This window comes from Rhinolophus hipposideros (genome assembly GCF_964194185.1).
Source record: "Rhinolophus hipposideros genome assembly, chromosome: 12".
Taxonomy (NCBI): Eukaryota; Metazoa; Chordata; class Mammalia; order Chiroptera; family Rhinolophidae; genus Rhinolophus; species Rhinolophus hipposideros.
In genome coordinates this window covers 11,589,212-11,610,626 of record NC_138058.1, presented here as the reverse complement: position 1 = coordinate 11,610,626, position 21,415 = coordinate 11,589,212, and the positions used below count along the sequence as shown (strand labels likewise).

The following is a 21,415-nucleotide window of genomic DNA, read 5'->3' as shown; positions in this document are numbered from 1 at the left end:
GCAGTAAAGTGTACATGGAAATGGTAAACACAAAATTTAGAACAGCAGCTACTCTTGGGTAGAAGAGGAAAAGAAGAGACTAGGGAAGAACAACTGAATTGGGACATCTTAAGCTGGATACACAACTATCCATTATATTTGCAGTTTCATGCAGCTGAAATATTTACAAGTTTAAAAATGTTCATCTCCCACATGTACATATATATTTTGTTCAGTGAATAAACAAGATTCAAAACGAAGCTGTAGAGTATGCTATCATTTGTGTATGATTGTTTTTAGAGAATAGATTCCTGTATTTTTATTTAGGAATAGAATACTTCCGGAAGGACACAAATCACAGGAATTGCCTCTGGGAAGCACTGGTAAAAGGGGAAGAAGAAAAAATGAGACTTAAGTTTGCCCTTTTAAATTTGTATTTGGTACCATACATGTATCATCTTTCCAAACAACAAATGTAACCTCTGTCCTTAACAGAGGTTAAGGACACTTAGTCCTTAACTACCTTAGTCCTTAGCTACCAGACACTTAGTCTGGTAGCTAAGTGTTAAAAGATAGAAGGAAAAGAGGAAAGAGGAAAGAGTGACAAGAATCCTAAAATCCTGGTCTTGGGAGGGACTTCCAAGGTCATGCCCTTGGCAGACCTCTTGACGCTCCCTGACAGTGGTCCAGTCCTCCTTCAGTGTTTCTCTGAGAAAGGCCGTCTTCTGCCTTCTTACAACTGTAACCTACTGGACCTAATAAGTCCAGTATTTCTTTTACAAGACTGTCCCTAGCTGTCATGTCACACGCCTAACCTAGCCCACCTTCTACCATCAAGTCTACTAATTGCAGATGATGGTCTATTGATTCTGACATGTCTTCAGGCATAAGTTGCTGTACAGTCTGATCCAATTAAATCCAGGCCTTCTGTGGGCCAGTCTTTGTGGCCTGTTCCCACCTATTAATAGGAAGAGGGTTCCTATTAGCTAGCTCTCTCCCTGGGTCTCTGTCAAACTTCTGTACCGGCTACAGTTTAGCTTGAATGTAGCCACCACTCTCCTCTCAATTGCACACCACCAGAATGCTGATTGTACTCCACAGTGCCCTTAAGCTTGAACTTCCTAAAGCTCTGTTCCAAGTCAGTCAGTGTCCTCGGTGAGAGCTACAGAGCTCTCTGTTGGCAAGGCCTGCCTCACCCCTGGAGAAAAGTTCTAGCACTCCTCGGGACCTCTGCTTACTTCCCTTGGAGTGACACCCGTGCTTTATGAGCAGAGCACTGGGTTGTAGCAGCAGCCCTTCATTTTCTTGGCTTACCTCTGCCAGTGTGCAGGGGCAGGTGAGCGGGGGGAGGGTGACCAGGGAAGAGCGTCCGCCCTATGAATGGAAGTTACCTGGAAGAAACCCCAGATCTCTTAGCTGCTCTTGTCTGGAACAAAGCTTCTGCAGCACGGAGCTGGGGAGGAGGACAGATGCTGGCTCCTGCTGTTCCTGGTGAGAGACCGCAGCCCCAGGGTGGGAGCTGGCGGGGTAGGCGGTACAGTGCTCTTGGCTGCACCTCGGGGAGCAGAGCTTCCGGCTCACTGAGCTTGGGCAGTGTGGGGAATGGGGCAGGTGAGGGCTCCCATGCCTTGCACTCAATGTTCTCACTGATCCTGATTTTCATGAGTAAATATTTCTCCATTTACTGTATGTTTCAAAAAATAATTTTCACCAGTTGTGGTGGTTGTCCTAGGGAGAAGGCCTGCAAAGCCCCTTGGACGCCATTTCACTAAAGCATACTACTTAAGGGAGAACTTTTTTATATTTAGTTGAAAAAAATCAATTGTTCTTTGTTTCTTTTGTTACTCAAGGTCCCAGGTTTGATGATCCATATGTTCTCTTTTGGTTCTAAATATGTATGAGTTGATGTTTGAGATGGTCATTTTCTTCAAATTACTGAAGAGACACTTAATAGAGATGTCTCTCCTATGCGACTTCCATAATCTACAACACAACATTCTCAGAAATTAAATAATTGAAAGGTAATAGGGTTAAGAAATGTCTTGTAAACTCAGTTAATTTTATGTACATTTCTAGAAGTGAGCTAAGATACAACTCAAATATGAAAATAAACTCACCTATCCACCCAAACTACAAAAATTAGGGTTGGCATATGAGCTTATAGAAAAAACTGAATGACACCAAATGTAAAACTGCTCTAGGGGGAGTTATAAGAATGTATCTGTCCTGTACACCAACAGTATTAATTTACTAACATTTTCTTTTGCCTACCACTAAAGAAACCATTAATTTGTTTTAAGTAAAAGAAAACATAGTCATTCACCGAGCTGGTATCTACCATGTGACAGCCCTTATGTTAACTGCAGGAGACACATGAGACCACGCCTGCCCTCTCCGTGGTGAGCACACAGTCCTGAGCCATGAAACAATACGATTACACAGTAAAGGTCCACACACTGTGAAGAGCCGAGAAGGGGACAACTGAACTGGGTAATAAAGGATGAGAGAACATTCATTAGGATGAGAGAAACATCAACCGATCATTTCAGGTGAAAAATATGGCCAGAGACACGGCTGCACATGACAGCATGGGACATTCGAGAACAACAGTCTTGGGACCGTAGAAATAAAGAATAAGAGGAAAGCAGCAAGATTGGAAAGCGGGTGGGAACTATGGAATCTGATAATGGAAAGTCACTAGGTTTTTATCCAGTGACTTTTATTTGACATTTTACAGAGGTAACTGCAATGGCTCTTTGGAAAGCCAGCGAAGGACACAGGTGGACACAGCCCTTCTCTGGCTCCGACACAGAGGCGGAGGGCCTAGAACACCACCGCAGACAGCGACCATACATTCAGATACAAATGGACACATTCAAGCTAATTCACAGTAAAGGGGTGTGTGTGGGGGGAGGGGAGAGGGTGTTCAGAGTGTCTACCAAGGTTAGGCTCAGGCAACCAGATGAATAGGGACAGCAAAAACTGTGGTGACCAGTAAAGAAATGTCCGGAGTACAGATGCAAGTGGCCATGCAGTGGGCATCTCAATACAGATCCAAAGCTCAGGATGGGGGCAGGGCGAAAGGCACAGATTCCACCACATGAATGTTGCTGAGACCATGAGAGAAGCTACGACGATGCAGGAAGAAGATGCAGAAGGCAGCTGAGGGCAGATTATCTATCAGTGAATATCAACAACACAATGGCAGATGGAGAAAGAAAGAGGAACTAGTTAACGAACCTCTGATCTGAAATCCTAGTTGGGTCAAGGTAAGGAAAGTATATACTAAAACGCAAAAACAAATAAAACTTGGAGTATATCGGTAATTGTAATCCTAAAGCTGTAGAACATTTGAAAAGCATTTAAAATTCCTTTAGGAGTAAGTCCAGAAAAATAAAGCATATTTCTTTACGAGTTTAAGTAGGTATTACCTATTCTGATATAACCATCTTCTAATCGTTTGTCTTTGGTTTCTTTGCGTAGTACCACACCTTCATTCTAAAATAGAACAAAAACATTAATTTATAAGTAATTACTTCTATTTAAAACAAAGCTAAGTTATTAATATACTTCAGTAAATATAACAGTGGCATTTGTAGCACAGATATCTCTAAAAAAAGAAAATGTCATCTCTTCTTGAAACTTGAGGCTTATCAATATGAGTGTTCTTTTTGTGTACTATCATCGGAATCCGTATATAATATACTGGTGCTTAGAAAATTTAAATTTCAAATAATTTTCAATTTAAATCAATTTAATAGAACACTATTTTCTATTAAAAATATACACAAGAACTCTGTGCTAACTTGAAAGAAATCTAAGCATTCCTTAGAGACCAATACATTAATTTTGTGTATTAGTCAGCAGGCATTAAAACCACATGGTATTCTGGGACTCAAAATACGAACAGTAGGTAAACATTAAAGTAAAAAAATGATTCATTTATTTTCCTAGTACAAACTTCCAAGCATTTGCCAACAGGAAACAATGAAGGCTCATGCTATGAATAAGGTAAACAGGGCAATACACTAGGTGTTGCATATTTCAAAAAAAAATTAATATTACTCACCACTGAGGTCCTGCAACCATGAGAATTTTCTTTCACCTCATAGACAAGAATAGCCTCAAACCAAGTCTACTGGTATTAGTTCTTAAGGAAAACGAAGGGGAAAAATGGTCGTACCGTAAAAGGCAAGACTTCCACAGTTGTGTTTAGCAGAATGTCTCCTGGATGTTCCTGGTTGCCACTATGGAACAAATAACTGAAAATACAAACATAAAAATAAAAATACGAGTCAGATTAGACTTTACAAAGATTCAAGAAGGTGGCCTTACCTCAGAGGAAGCTTTCTATATAAGCTGACAACATGAGAACTTGGAGTGACTGCACATTATGTTCTGAATAGTTGTAGGCAACTTAAAGGGTGCCACCCTTAGGTAATACATAATTCCTTCTGTCAGAAGGGCCATGTTTGCTGCTGAATGTAATAATGTACATAACAGATTACAAATATGATGACAGTTTTATGTGGTTGTTTACACTGCTGTAAATATAAAAATCTCTTGACAGGAACAATCAAAATTGCATTACTGTATCTTGTATCAGAGAAAATTCTCACTAGGACAGCCAAGAGTCGTAGCAAGTTCTAAGACTAGTTTTATCCAATACAAATAATTTTAGTATTAGTAAAAATAAATTAACCAATTCCAAATATCTGAATAATGCCATTTGTCAATGTTAACAAATATTTGAATAATGACTGATTACATAATATACTGTGATAAATCTAAAATACTCTCTGCATATGAGTAGAATGTTATACCATGTTTCTCCAAAAATAAGACCTAGCCGGACTATCAGCTCTAATGGGTCTTTTGGAGCAAAAATTAATATAAGACCCCTTCTAATTTTACTATAAGACCCGGTCTTATATAAGAGCGGGTCTTATATTAATTTTTGCTCCAAAAGACGCAATAGAGCTGATGGTCCGGCTAGGTCTTATTTTCGGGGAAACACGGTATGTTGCTACTCTGAAAACTAGTGAGTGTGGGTAAGTGTGGGTACTAGATAGGGCACAAAAAGCACATCCACATCTAAGCCTAAAACTGGTTAAATGGCTAAAAGTTTATGCTTAGGAGTCAGAAAGACCTGCATCCAAGTCCCGGGTCTCTCAGTTACTAGAATTTTCACCTTTAGCCAGCTGCGTTAGCTTTCTGAGCCTGAATTTCCTCTATACAATGCTGACATTCCCACTCTCACATGGCTGAGCCAAGGAGTTTATGAGAACTGACAAAAAGGTACCTTGCATATTAAACATACTCAGCAAGTAATAGTTACAACATGGTTCTGACATAGGTATAGTGCGGTATTGATGGGCGGAAATCACCTGTGATGAGGCCTTGGTTTTCAAATGTTACATGGGTCAAAGACCCTCATAAGAAGCTCCTTTTAAGCTACACCAAAAATTACTTCCAGTATTTTCGTTGAGACACTTCCTTTTAAGACATCTTTGTCTTGGAATGCTGCTTCATCTAATCATGGGCCATTCAATATCTTAGCTATAGATACAAAAATATAGGTGGGGGAAGAAGCCACTTTTAAGAAAAGAGCCCATGGGTATAATTTGGAGTTTACATAGATTCATTCAGAGGTGTTTACTATGCGATTATTTATAGTGAAAAACTCAAAACCACCTAAAAAGCTTAACATTAGAAGAAGTAACTGATGGTAGAGCCATGCAGTGGCACACTGTACAGCTATTAAAATGTTTATGAATCACTTATGACAGACTATAATGGAAAATATAAAATACAAAATTACATACAGATCATGCTCTCAAAGTAGAAAGCACACAGAATCACCAAGAAAAAAATGTGCCAATATGGTCACCATGGTGTCTTTGGGTTGTGATTCTTTCCCCTCATTCTTCAACATTTAACTTTTTGTGTAACAAACACATTTCACGTTATACAGTCAGAAAATATTTCTCCTAACACTTCATTTCTGTATTGATAGAGACAACTTCTGCTTTCCCCCCTCTCAGCAAATAAGTTACTGTGGAAATCAAAAAGTGATTCCTCTTCTCTATCCAAGGATGAGTGGGTCTACCCAGGAACTCTAAGAAAATCCATATATACTATGATTTCAGAAGAACTGTGTTCTACTAAACATGTGGCCTCAGTAGGGGCATGTGAATACTACCTTACAGAGGTTTCCTGTAAACGTACTGGTTGTTAAAAAATTTCATCTCCAATATGTGAGTTTTTAGGCAGATTTTTCAACGGAATTACTTTCATTTGCTAAAAATAAACTAATTAGACATGGTTTGAGGCTATTCTTGTTTATGAGGTGAAAGAAAATTGTTGTTTCTAATTCTATGATGACGCTAAGTGTAATAAACAATACCTCAAAGTGCAGATTATCACCAGACGGTATAAAAAGGAACATTAAGTAACGACACAACAAATATTACGTATTCATATAAGTGCAAAATAGTACTCAAAAGTCTTCTTATGTTTTCCCAGTAATTCACCCATTGCTTAAAACACTTTTACACTTAAATTCCTCTATAGAATCAGCTTAGAGTCAAAAGAAAATTAGTTAACATTACATTATAGCTATGCATTATTTTTGACCACCTTAAATAGTATTATTCCAAATGACTTTTGGTGGATTCTAGAAACTAAATGGCCCTCACACAAGGACATATAAAACAATAAACCACAGGCTAGAGAATTATATTCTCTTCTGGGGAATCACATGTAAGTATATCACAGACAGTCTGGGGGAACACACCCAAAACCAAGCAAAGGTGGAAGAAATCATGACTGCTAAATAAAAAACGGGGAAGAGGAATCCTAAACTTTGTAAAATGAACATACATGCTGAAAAACATAAAAGGGTTGTGAATTCCTCCATGGTGTATGGAAAGGAATCCAGCATTTGCAAAACCACTGACTAGAAATAGTTATAGTCTGTTAAATTTATCATTTCAACCAGATTGCTGAGTAGTTGACCAGCTCTCACCCAAATCGTAGGGGATATTCTAGGATAAGGATGTGAAAATTCTATTTAAGGTTGTCAACTTTTGAGGAAGATTCCTCTTGAAAGTATTAAAAAACCATACTAAATATATGTTCAGAAATACCAATAGAATTTATCAAACAAGCTAAATGTTGATATTATATCTGAAAACAACAAATCCATTTTATTACTGAGTTGTAGGAAATGTATTTTATAACCCAACATTCAAGACCCACTGTCTCCTCACATTTGTTACACCCCAAAATAATTCCTTCATAAGTCACGTTATGAATAAGTATGAATTGTAAGACCAAACATATTTCAATAATCACCAACCTTTCTACATTGACTGGCTTATCAAATTTAAACAAGATGAAGTCTCCAGCTATTGGGGTTATAGCCCAGAAGAAATCCTCCCCCATATACGTTTTCTCCAGTGTATGTCCTTGGTAGATCTTCAAAGAAGTAGATACCTCTGCAGGTGGGTTTACATGGATTTTAAGAAGTAATGGTTTCATGTAATCTTTATCCTAGGAGGAGAGACACATATGCTATTAAAACAACACATAGCTTATTTATACTTAAGAGCAATGATGCACTAAACAACAAATTGTATGCGCATGAGAAAAACCAAATTAAATCACCAACCGTGAGTTTCTGAATTTTTCCTGTTAGTGAAGAATGCAGACCAACATGTTGGAAGAGGGAAGGTCTGAAGCGAATTCGCAGATTTGCTTTCTGTCTATCACAATGTTTCTAAATAATTAGAAAAAAAATCATGTTAGTGTTATATATTATAAAGTGAAATCATGTCCTCATTTGAAAATAAGAATTCCTTTAGGTGAACATTGAAAAGAAAATCAACTTCATCTCATAATTCCAAGTCACATGATTTTTTAGGGTCCTCTTTGAGGCATTAATAGAATTGCTATCTAAGCAGAAAACACCTAATTAGAACGGCAAAAACAAAAAAGAAAAAAAAAATGACGATAGTTAAAGGGGCCTCTGGGACAACATCAAGCGCATCATAGGGGTACCAGAAGGACAAGAGAGCAAATAGTTGAAAATCTATTTGAAGAAATGACAGAAAACTTTCCTAACCAGGCAAAGGAAATAGACATAAAGCTCAGGAAGCACAGAGGGTCCCAAACAAGATGAACACAAAAAAGGCCCACACCAAGGCACATCATTAAAATGCCAAAGGTTAAATAAAGACAGAATCTTAAAAGCAGCAAGAGAAAGTTAGTTACCTACAAGGGAGCTCCCATAAGACTGTCAACTGATTTCTCAACAGAAACTTTGCAGGCCAGAGGGGATTGGCTCAAAAATATTCAGTGAAGAAAAACAAGAACCCACAAGATTACTCTACCCAGCGAAGCTATCAATTAAAAATCGAAGGACAGATAAAGAGCTTCCCAGACAAGAAAAAGCTAAAGGAGTTTATCACCATAAAACCAGTATTACAAGAAATGTTCAAGGGACTTCTTTAAGAAGAAAACAGATAAAAAATATGAATAATAAAATGGCAATAACTACATATCTATCAATAATTACTTTGAATGTAAATGGATTAAATGCTCCCATCAAAAGACATAAGGTGGCTGAATGGATAAGAAAATAGGACCCTTACATATCCTGCCTACAAGAGACTCACTTCAGATGGAAAGACACACACAGACTGAAAGTAAAGGGATGGAAAAAAGGTATTTCATGAAAATGGAAATGAAACAAATAAAAAGCTGGGGTTCCAATACTTACACCAGAGAAAACAGACTTTAAAAGAAAGGCTATTAAAAAAAGACAAAGAAGAACCCAGTTATCCCACTTCTGGATATTTATCTGAAGAAACCCAAAATGCTACTTTGAAGGGACATGTGCATCCGTATGTTCATTGCAGCAATATTTACAATGGCCAAGGTGTGGAGGCAGCCTGGGTGTCTGCCTGAGAGATGAATGGATAAAGATGATGTACATATATACAATGGAGTATTACTCAGCCATAAAAGAGAACAAAATCTTGCCATTTGCATTAACATGGATGGACCTAGAGGGTATTATGCTGAGTGGAAGAGAGACAGAGAAAGACAAATGCCATATGTTTTCACTTATATGTGGAATCTAAAGAACAAAATAAACAAACAAAACAGAAACAGACTCATAAATACAGAGAACATTTTGATGCTTGTCAGATGGGAGGGGGGTTGAGGGCATGGGTGAAAAGGGGAAAGGATTAAGAAGTACAAATTGGCAGTTACAAAATACCATGTTCGCCCAAAAATAAGACCTAGCCAGACCATCAGCTCTAATGCGTCTTTTGGAGCAAAATTAATATAAAACCCGGTCTTATTTTAATATAAGACTAGGTATAATATAACATAATATAATATAATATAATATAATATAATATAATATAATATAATATAATATAATATAATATAATACAATACAATATAAATACAAGACTGGGTATAGTATAACATAATATAATACAATGTAATATAATACCGGGTCTTATATAATATAGTAAGACCAGGTATCATATAATACCAGGTCTTATATTAATTTTTGCTCCAAAAGACGCATTAGGGCATATTTTCAGGGAATGTCTTATTTTTCCATGTACAACAATCTACATTTATTCAAATACAGTTATGTCATCTTCTTCTAGAATATTGTCATAACGTACTAAATGTGTCCATCTGGCTAATGATCTTAACTGGGGCTTATTTTCGGGGTAGGTCTTATTTTGGGGGAAACACAGTATGTATGGTGCTAGTGGGTACTGGATTTATCTGGGTGATCACCTCCTAAGTTATATAAATGTCTAATCACTATGTTGTACACCTGAAACTAATATTGCATGTCAACTGTAACTGGGGAAAAAATAGAATTGCTACCTACTTGATGCAGATATTAAAAATAAGCACATCTAAGGGAGGAGTTAAGGATTTGACTTCAACCATCTTTCAAGATATGCTCATACAGATTTGACTTTTAATATTAAAATGCACAAACTATAAACTAGAGGTTTGGTTCAAACAGACAAAATATAGAAAAAGATAATATAACAAAGAATTGCAAATAATAAAAGGCACATGTCGCATGAAAGCTATTTGAAAATGTGAGGCAATAACTTGACTACAAGCAAGTAAATGATATTAAAAGTTCCACAGACAAATCCATCTCGGCACAGTTAAGGGACACATATGTTTCAAGTCCAAGTGCCTCATGACCCCGACTTCAGATTACAACCTGTCATCGCTTCTCGGCCTTTTGGCTAAGATCAAGTGTAGATTACAACCTGTCCTCGTGCTTGATCACAGTGTGTGAAAACCATGATGCTAGCAGGGCTGGCTCTCAACGGATGCTGGTAGTTCAGTGCTTCACGACAGCCATGGCTAGCTGGTCAGGCTTTTATACACTCTTTTCATTTTCAATGACTTTTTTTCTAAGTTTTAGGCCAAGAACATATTGAAGAAGACATTTCCACTTTGAAAGACCTCTGATAATTTACTGAGTGTTAAAAGGCCTGATTTTTCTCAAAAGGTTTATCTTCATTCGCATTACTACTAACACTAGCATAGAGTTGAAGTAGTATATTTTATTCACACGAATTCAACTACTCGAGTGGAAGGAGAGGGAAGGGAGGGAGAGTAAAGGGGAAAAGCAAAGGGAGGGGGAGAAGAAAAGAATACACAGGGCCTGAGACTGAGTCCACATGCAGGCCTGGCCAGTGGAGCCAGTTGATGAGCCTTTGGAAGAAAGTGTGAATGCTTTGAGGGGTTTTGCAGACCTGTCAGTGTGACGGCCCCAGATGCCAGCACGTATGTGGGGACAGCTTCCTTGACAGCCCAGTGGAAACAACTGAAGCCTTACCGGCCACAGAAAAACGTGGCCTAAAGAAGAGTGAAAGAATACACCCAACTATCCAGAGTTGTGTACTAAAATTTAGGGGTGATTTAAAGGGTTTTTGTGGTTTTAATTTTTACTATCAGAGTTTTTCACCTCATGGGCTCATTTTTAGAACCTAACCATATATTAGATTAAACTGCACAGGACCAACTAACTGCAAATATATTTTAGTAGTGTCCTAAAAACTAATTAGCAAATAGGATGATAAAACTATTCTAGGGAATATGAGGTTGTGAGATCAAATTAAATTGCTTATTTGTTAGAACAAATGTTAACTCAACCCTACAGTGACACATGCTTTAACAACATTTCCTTGTTATTACATACCAAAACACATTCATTTTAAACATTGTATACATTCATATTTCATATATGCTTATACCAAATAAATAAAAACTTGTGTTTTTTCCCAGAGGTATGACTCAAATTGGACAAGGAAACCATATTTAATTAATTTTTGAATTCAGATTTCTATGGAAATAACTTGATATTTGAAAAAACAAAGCAAAAATCATTGTTCGTTTACATACCTGCCACTGTGACCCCAAAGGTCAGCATATTAGTATGAACACTGGTTTCTTCCAAGTAAGACACTGAAAAGTACTTATGTGATTTGCCATTGTTTTGGTATGAACTATTACCTCTATTTTATTCCTTATTTCCAAATGTGTTGGGGCCTGATACTGTCCCCAAAGTATTTGAAATAAGAGAGTTGATAGAATATGACGAGAATTGAAACAACACCCCACACTGGACAGATCTGATCAACATCTGTAGCCAACAGTAATGAGATAGCAGAACCCAAAGACACTACAGACATTTATCAGCAATTTAAAGAAAGGTGGGCTTCACTGATTCATAGGATTTCCTCACTGCTATTTAAAAGTCCCTCTAATACAGGAACTTTTTGTCAGCTCAAGAAGGAAGGCAAACACTTGAAACAGTAAGAAGAAACACCTATTTAACTGTGCATTCACACTCATAAGAAATTAACTTACTGCATCTTTTTCAGGATTGCAGACTTTCACCCAGAGAATATGGTCCAAGAGCCAATCAATGGGCTTCTCCTTATAGAACATAAATATGAATTCCACAATCAGAGTTAGGTCTGGTGCTTGAAACATTTTACCTGAAAAGACATTCCCAGTAAATAGCTGTAATAAAACCAAGCATCAATATGGCTAAGTGAAACCTATGTAACAGACACACTAAAGCTTGTGCTTTCATTATGAATAATGTTCCCACTGGTCTTCTCAAAAACAAACCTGCTTTAGCTAACAACTGAACTGTCATCTGGGTATAACCAGGAGCACTGAACTCCAGATTTTATTACAAAATCTATCATATAACTATTGGCTCAAAGGATTCAAGAAACAAGTCAGATTTTTCCTTCATCTCTTATTAAGATTTTTCCCATTAAAAAAGAAAAAAAAAAAGGAACTGAAGAGGTTTCACTGAAAAAAATTGTAACTAATAAATGCAAAAAAACAAGGACTTCTAATTCTGCCTTCACTTAAACCTTCACAAGATGTTTTTTGACTCTTAAAGATAAATGAACAATAAGATCAAAGGCTCAGCCTCTAACACTTCAAGTTTTAAAGTACTACGGGAAGTGAAATGTTATCCTCTGGGTACTTTTTAAAACCTGTAAATTTCCTTCAAATCTTCAGCTTTAAATATCTTCTCTTCGGTTGGATAATTTAGGAATTTTAGTGACAAAAAAACACATTAAAAATGAGCCCTTGACTCAATAGTGAAAAAAGAAACATTAAAAATGAGCACTTTTTATTGACTCAATGAGTCAATAAAAGTAACAAATGAATACAAATTAATCAATGAACAGAGACTTCAGGCACTACATCAAATACCGGGGAAGTCACACTGGGAAAACACTAGGCTAGGAAAAAGGAACTGGGGGTGTCAAAGAAGTCAGACATGCTCTCCAGGACCAGGTGTGGCTTTACGGATGGATGTAAGCCGCCAGTGGGGTTGCCTTGTAGAACTCTGCAGAGTAAACATTACAAGCTTAGAAGCCTCCAAATACTATTTTGGGTTCACTTTCATCATTTCATACCTGGAAGTTTACCTAAGCTAAATTTCCTCAAAAGCAATTCACTTTCACAGAATAAAGACAACTTTAAGATAACAAACAAAACCCCCCAAATAAAACAAGTAGGCTATAAGATCCCAAGAGTCAGTTATTTCTGAAAAGTAGATAATTTCACACTTTTCTTACCAATAAAGCCCAGCTGGGAGAACTCGAGTATCATCCATTCCTCAGAAGAAAGTTGAAGGGCAAAATTTTTTATAGTGTTAAAGTAATTCTGTTTGACAATAATATCATCTTCAAGCTAAAGAAAGTTGAACAATCATATTAATAATAAACCAGAAAGGGAAAGATTTAGACAGAAGGATCTTTATTATGGAAACATTCAAGCATACTTTTATAATGAAAATCAAGAAAATAATGGTCAAAAATGATAAAAATACAAAACTAAATTTAGTTTTATTAAAAGAAAATGAGGAAAATAAAACAGAAGATGCACATAGCAAGTCAACGAAACCATCCGACTGTGGGGATGAGTAGTTACTCTTACATGAGTTGCCTTTATGGTCTTTCACAGAACCCAACATGATTTACACTATCCTTTTTCTTTTCAACGGAAAAGAAGTTTTATAGGCCTTTTAATTTTTTTTTTAATTTCTTTTTTTTTTTTTTGCTTTTTACATAATACACATACCAAGTCAAAGAGAAAGTCAAAGAAAAAGCTGGTAGTGTTCCTCCTCCGCCCCGCACCACCGTGCTAGTTGAAGTGACCGATGTTAAAAGGCGGTGTGCATCCATTCGACAGCTTCCATGTGAACACACAGACCCTCCATACTTAAGGTTCCCTCCACCTCTACATTTTTATTAAAAAGGGGGATATTACGAAACTGTTTTTTTCCTCTTAATGTATCATGCTTATATTTCCAAGTTAATAAATACATATTTAAACCATTCTTTTTAACAGGTACATAATATCCCGTGCTACCAGTATACAACAATCCTTTCAACCCTGCCCTGCTCACAGGCAGATATCCAGGTTTTTCTCATTTATTGCTCAGTGCAAACAATGCTGCAGTAATATGCTTATATACTAGCGTTTTTCATTTCTGTAGGTTAGATTCCTAAAAGTTCCTTTGATTATACTTTAAAAGACATCTTCAGAATACTTAAAGTCACCATAGCAGTTCACCAAGCACCAGTGAACCCCATATGCTCTTCCAGTACCATGTGTCCTTATGCTTAGAATTTGGACCAGCTCAATAGTGTGTGACAGAGATCGTGAATGCAGGCGAAGACGTCCTCCCAGAATCTCCTTCCATAAAATTTTAAGTCACAAGATGATTTTAATATCCTAAGAAAATTTATTCTTAATTTTATAATTTTTTTCTCTTCTTAATTTTATATTATTTCTAGTTACCTGCAAAGTAATTTGCATTATTTTAGTATTTAGATTTTTCATGCATTTCAGTCCTTTAAGCTTTTTTCTTCCTACCTGTGGAGAAATAGGAACAGTATTTGGAAAGATATGATACTGACTCACCAAATACTTACTGAGTTTTTATTATGTTCCAGATACTGTACTAAACCTCGGGAATACATCAGTGAACAGATAAGACGTGTTTTCCACCCTCAGAGCCTTTAGGGAAACTGGAGGGAAAGCCGGACAAAACAGAGAGCTATGTAGGCACCTACCCTTGCTTTCTGAAAGGACAGATACCTTCACTCAAACCTAAACTTTTACTGCATAAGCCCAAAGGAAAGACGGTATCAGATAATTCCAAAATTTTCCAATAAGTAAATTCAAAAACAAATTTTGGGCAAATCTAAATATGTAGAGATGTAAATAAAATAGTCAAATGCCAACTTAAAACTTAGTATAGTAAATTTGGTTACCATATTTAAATTCACATTTTTGATATTAAATTAGAAAAACTGCTTTGTTCCACTCTATGTCATCACACAGCTTCACATTTTAAAAAACCTTCAAGATAATTGTACATTCCCATGCAGCTGTCATACCTGTGACCCAATTTCCCCCACAACACTGCAGTACAGTATCACAACCACAAAACTGACTTTGCCACGACTCATCGACCTATTCAAAGTTCACCAGGTTTACATGCACTCGGGAGTGTGTGTGTGTGTGTGTGTGTGTGTGTACACGCATGTTTAGCTCCACACAGCTTTATCGGGTGTAGGTCTGTGTGAGCACCACTGCCATTACGACACGGGGCAGCTCCATCACAGGGATGCTCACACTACCCTTATATTCACAACCTCCACCCCCCTTCTCTCACCCCTCTGAGCCTCTGGGAACCGAGAGTCTGTTCTCCGGCTCTGTAATGCTATCCTTTCAGGAATGTGTGCAAATTACGCATTTCAGTGTAATTCCCGAGATCCAGGATGTTCTGTGCATCAGTAGCCCATGTTTTTTCATTCCAGAGGATTCCAAGGTATGGATGGACCACGGTTTGTTTAACCAGTTACCTGGTTGGGCTATTGGGAATAAAGCTGCTATGAAGCATCATGCACAAGATTTTTAGTCAACATACGTGCTTCTCTGACATCAGTGTTTTATCATGGCAAGAGCCACTCTGAAAAATCTCATTAGTGATCGCTAGTTTTCTGAGGGAAGCTACAAAACATGCAAAATACTGTTTTTACAGTATGTAAATGTAGTATCAGAAAGACGGAGAATACTTTATATACATTTTTACTTTTATTTTTTAAAGTATAAAGAGAAAACCAAAACAACAGTGGCTACCCATGGGGGCAGGAAGAAACAGAGTGAAGGGGAAAGGAATAAAAGTGAGACTTCTGTGAATGTATCTTGTTTTGTATAAGTTCTGATTTTGGAATGTTATGTTTTTTATAACTAAAAAGAAAGAAATCATAAAAACTGAATACAAACTGAAACAAATTAACCTAGTTTCATATCAAGATGGCAGCGTGGTGACACAGTATAAAGAATTATTTCAACGGACTTTCAAACAGAATTTTGACTGTATATCCATATCAGGATATTCCAAGGGGAAAAAAAAAGACAAGATTTAAACTGCATTCAGTAGTCTGTCAGTAGTGATACTGGTACTGTTATTTTGAAACTATTTAAAAATTATGTTATTAGGATAACGTTATTAAAAACCAAGGCTTCAAATGTAAGAGAAAAGAAATATAAGTATAAATTCAAAAAGGTAAGTAAAAACCCTAGAACCTTACTTTTGAAACGGGAATATCAATAATGGGATCTCTTTTGCTTGCTGAAAGGCCGAGAGGCAGGGACACCACAAGCACCCTGACTGGCCCCAAACACCACACGCCTCCCACAGGAACAGCGCTCCTTCGACAAACGGCCAGTTCCAAATCTGGGGTGGGAACTGTGCGCAGCGTGCCGGTCAGCAAAGCAGTGATCGGAGAAGACGGACTTTCGTGGAAAAAACACAAGAGTCTATCTGAAGAGATTTCCTTGGCTTGTGATGTGTCAATGTGAGCGTCAACATGAGTGACAGTACACGGACTGAGTCAAATCGGACACATTTTAAAAATCCATGAGTTCATACGATACTTTCAAAATGGCCACAACTGGAGATTGCTAGGGTTAGTTTAAAAATTAATAAAGAGATAGAATTGAGCATTTATTCTGCCTTTCCTTTGTGAACTATTTTTCAAGATAACCAAATAGTTAAGGAGGGCAAGTTCTGTGTAAGAACACAGCTTATAAGAACATTAGAAATTACAGAATTAGAAAATTATCATTTGGCAACTCTTCATGAAATAACTGATCTGGGGGAAAATAATTGATGCCAAAACCAAAGGAGGAACGGCTGCTGGGGAGCTTTAAAAGGAAGAGATGAGGCTGACACACTTAACCCTCTGATTAATCTCAGCATCACTAAAAGTGGGACAAACAGACCTAATATGCCTCATGTCATATGGTAAGAATTACACAGTACCACCTATGAAGTGCTCGAATCATGGCACAGTTTTCCAGAAGACACTGCCTTCAATTCCAAATTATTTGTGATGCAGCTCTTCACAAAACTGTGTGGGGTGCTGTCCCTGGAAACTTCATTCCGAGCACTTCCTGCAGAACACTAGGTCCGGTGGCATTTTCCTCTTCCCTTTAGGTGCATGTCTGTGATGACCACAGAGAACCGGACTCTACTGCCTTCTGAAAAGCGCTCTTTAAAAGACTTGGGTAGCACATACCCCAACATCTGCAACCGTGAAGTCACATCCTTAGAATAATTATGAAATCTGGGTTAGATTCCTTTGCTTTTTCGCCCCTCACCCTAATTCTCTCCAAAATTTGCCAGGTGGTTTCTGTCTTTCATAAACATTCAAAACTAGTACAACTTAGGACTTTTCAGGCTAATGTGTTTTTGTACTTTGTAGATCATAATGAGCACACGGAGAGAATTTTGTACCATATGAGATTATGTGAAGACTTGAATGTAAAGCCAACTCCCTCTTTTCTGAGGCATTATTTTTGGGCATATAGGATAATTTTAAGAATGTTCATTGGATTCATCTTTGAAACAGTTAGAAAGTTGGAAATAATCTAAATGACCAACAATAAAATCATTACGATATCTGAATGATACTTCAAGAAGCAATGAAAAATCATACCCACCTATGATTACTGGCATACAAAGGTGTCTACGGTATGTTAAGTGACAGCAAAATAGGCTATAAAACAGTATGATACTGTTCTTGTAAAACAGGATTGTGTTAATTAAATTTACGTGTGTAAAGCATAAATGCCTAACACATGGTAAGCAGGTTATAAATACAAGTTCGTAGCTGCTGGTATGGTTATAATATCTTACATGGTGACCCTGCTTAGGGGAAGTTTTCCTTATCATTCTCTTTCTAAACCCCATCCTTTCCTTAATTTCCTAAATCCTTACTTTTCCTATACTTCACAAAAAAGCTTTTAGGCTCCATGAATTCTCTCCTTATAGAGAAATTTAAAGCAAAATTTCAAAGTGATGTAACTATACTTTTAAATTCTCTCTATCAAGTTCTTGACCATAATGTAAACATTTATATATTAGCCCTAGAACAAACAGCAAAGTTCAACTACAATGATATTTGGAATGTGTTAAAACATTTTGAAATTATTATTTTGAACTTAAAAGAAGACTTCTCTAAGGTATTTAAAGGAAATGTACTCTCTAAATCTAGGACATTGTGTTTTTATACGCACAACTGCTGTATGTTGTCATATATAATGTTAACTTCTGACCCTATCACCATTTACATCTCCCATCTGTGAACCAAGGAATGCTTCACGCACATTTGAATGTAGCTGGCCTCAGGTAAAATGGCCAAGAGAGACAAAGTCTGTCTTCAATAAGTCAACCTTCTCATGTGATGCCAGGCTTTTTCCTTCTTTTCTCACCTCCATCACCCCCAATAGTTGCCTACTCTTTCCTTTCTGATTCAGGGACCCAGAGTCTCTTCTTGCCTTGTCATCCAAACATCCTTCCAGGAAAGGATCTAATCAATTTTTATACTGAAAACAATAACTGATAGGCTTAGTGTGCTATCCTCAGGGTTACTGGCATTTCAAGCAATAGATAAAGACCTTTGGTTAAAGAAATGAAATTCTACTTGTGAAATTTAAGCTTAAATTATTAAGGAGAATGAGATTTGAAAGAAAACAGCTTCCTAGATTATTTAAGATATTGCCTACCTGGCTAACTTACAGCCCATATCATTATAGACTTATTCTTTTAGGCATGCTGCTAAAAGTTGGACCATAAGAACTAAATGCCAGTTTTATTACCTTCAATATATTAGAAGGTGAAAAACTAAATGCAGTTTTTGCAATTATTTTCAACCTTTTAAACCGCAATTACTTTTGCACTAACCTAATAAATGTAAATGTACTGTAGCAAACAAAAAAAAACACAAACCTATACGACCATGAGACCACTAAAAAATATTATAAGGGAAACCTTCTTTAAAAATTTCCAAATAATTAAATCTTAGTTCTTTTTAACAGTGGAGAGAGGGAGGATAAGAGAAGATGGAGGCATGGGAGAAGAGGAAGGAGAGAAGTGACCTATCCATTGTCACACCAAGTGAAGAGCTAGTGTTTGTGCTAAACCAGAGAAGGAAACACAGAGCCCACGTTCTCAATCACTCTGACAGACCCTTCTGCTCTGTGATACATTGTTAGGATCTTACAGATCTTAGAGGCTTTACACTTTCAAAACATTCTGTTTCAATGAAAATATACCCTTGATTTTCACACATTCTTTAAAAGTGTGAAAAACATTAAAGGAAAAGCTATACTTACTTGAATGTAATATATGCCCTTTTCTTGTGCATACATCATTAGAAAACAATAATCTAGGTTTTGCTTCGTTCTCCATCTGAAATAAATGTTTTCAAAAATAAGTAAGAATCAGACTCAAATTTAGCAAAATAGGATTGGATGTATTATATTTTATAAAATATTATATATAACACACATTATTCTACAGTATGTACATATATTGCATATACACAATATTTACATGATATATTTACATGATATATATATACACGATATATATGTAATACACGTATAGATATACAGATAAACACACATTCATAATACATCAATTTAGGAGAGAGTGAAAGAGAATTCACTTTTCTCTAATGAAGCCTTTATCAAAATATATTCCTCAAACACTAATCCTCAAAATGTCCTGAGGAAAAATGGAGTCTAATGCCAAGTAAGTTTCAGAAGCAAAAATATTCCCCTTCTGGAGACATAACAGTAGTATATTTATTATAGGCATTGAAACATCCAGCAGTAAATATATTTGTTGAAAAAAAATTTTTTAATCTAATATTTTCCAAACTTCTTTGACCACTGGCCATTTTTTCAGTAATATCTTACAGTCTCTGGGAATTGGTGCTTCAAAAATTATACTTTGGCAATCACTACTCTGGTGCCTAGGACAGTGTTTTAAATACAGGTAGAAATGAATAAACATGTATTGAATGCTTTAAAAGCCCAAAACGTATTAAAATTTACAATATTGAGTCCTTTCAGTGAATCCTGGTAGCCTACAGAAACACAGTGACTAATGTTGGACAAGAGAAGTGGTTCTAAAAGGCAGTTAAAAAAAACACAATAAAGTAAAAGCTTTGACTCATACTAAGTAAACTTATCCAGAATATCTCACAGGCCGGTCTCAATTTAATGAGATTACCCAAAACTGTTTTAACCAAATTCAACCCTAAATTAAAAAAAAAAAAAAAAAAAAAAAATATATATATATATATATATATATATATATATATATATATATATTTTTATTAAGAGACAATGAACCAATTATGTGGACGTATCTGTCTTTGGGACAAATTAACAACTCAAAAAATACAATAAATTTCTTCCCCAAACACCATTTTTTCCCTTTTTTTTCTGGTTACGGAAAATCCAAAAACGATGTCTCTTAGGTTACTTTGTTTTTAAAAACAACACAATGAAAGTTTTTAAGTTCTTAAATTTTAGAGATTTAGAGACAAATAAATCCAATTGACTGCATGACAATATAATTTTACAGAACAGTATTATTGTTTTTATCACTTGTAATTGAGTCAATTCTCATTTATATTACATACAGACAAGGGGTTTCTATCTGGACCAACTTCTGAGATATATTGAATATACTCTTAAGAAAAGTAATAACATCAGAGCAGCAGTTGTACAAATTGCTGAGTTTACCAAATTCAACCTCTTATCAGAAACTCTACAGAATTTCCAATAAAATACCCCAAATTCATCAGCTCTCAGTAATTGGCTCAACCCTAAAGTGTGTTAAGCTTTGATAAACAAGAATTATATTTACAATATATTATACTCACAAGGGTGGGGTTTAAACAATATAGGCTCACCTTACTCTTTCTTTAGAGTCTCCAAATGTCTCCTTTAAGTTTGTCAAGTCAGGATAATAGCTTGCAGGAGGCGATATTATTTCCACCAAACCAGAATTGATTTCTTTAGAAAATCTATCACAAGAAAGGTCAGCTAAGTTATTTAAATCCTGTGAGATTTTACTTATCTTAATGCTCAACTTACTTGTGTTAACATAAAACACACCAGTAAGGTAACTGTTATGGTCACAATGTGTTCAATGCAGTAGCTCATCACTGATTTGCCAGAAAATAGACTTTTCCAACAGCACAAGTTTTTTTTTAAAAAAGAAAAGGCTTTAAAAGCAGTGTAAAATGCCACTACCTCTGAGTAGCATGGAAATCCTAGGCCAACTGCTGATACTACTTTCCTAAAAAGTATAAGAATTTTAACAAATCAAATCAAAATGCCACAGAAAATAGGCATTGAATAAAAATTGACTAATCAATGTGTGTGTGTATACATATATTTATGCAAAAAACGAAGTCCTTCAATTTTCAGGAAGGTTTAGTTGTGGGTTACACACTGTATATCA

The 21,415-nt window shown here is 36.3% G+C and overlaps 1 protein-coding gene across 7 annotated transcripts in view; it reads right to left on the bottom strand.

The window, feature by feature from the left end:
• Positions 1-21,415, bottom strand: part of MGAT4A (alpha-1,3-mannosyl-glycoprotein 4-beta-N-acetylglucosaminyltransferase A) — an 88,592-nt gene that overhangs the window by 4,926 nt on the left and 62,251 nt on the right. For 5 of the 7 annotated variants that reach the window (XM_081068477.1, XM_081068482.1, XM_081068478.1 and 2 more), the window contains exons 7-14: positions 20,862-20,975; positions 19,270-19,345; positions 13,152-13,266; positions 11,914-12,044; positions 7,652-7,759; positions 7,340-7,533; positions 4,163-4,241; positions 3,411-3,477 (exon numbers count right to left, since the gene is read on the bottom strand). In XM_081068477.1, the coding sequence (XP_080924603.1) occupies positions 3,411-3,477; positions 4,163-4,241; positions 7,340-7,533; positions 7,652-7,759; positions 11,914-12,044; positions 13,152-13,266; positions 19,270-19,345; positions 20,862-20,975 (884 nt within the window). Of the gene's footprint in view, positions 1-1,787; positions 1,963-2,921; positions 3,157-3,219; positions 3,265-3,410; positions 3,478-4,162; positions 4,242-7,339; positions 7,534-7,651; positions 7,760-11,913; positions 12,045-13,151; positions 13,267-19,269; positions 19,346-20,861; positions 20,976-21,415 lie in introns of those variants that run through there. The other 2 variants (XM_081068481.1, XM_081068480.1) reach the window with 2 other exon arrangements.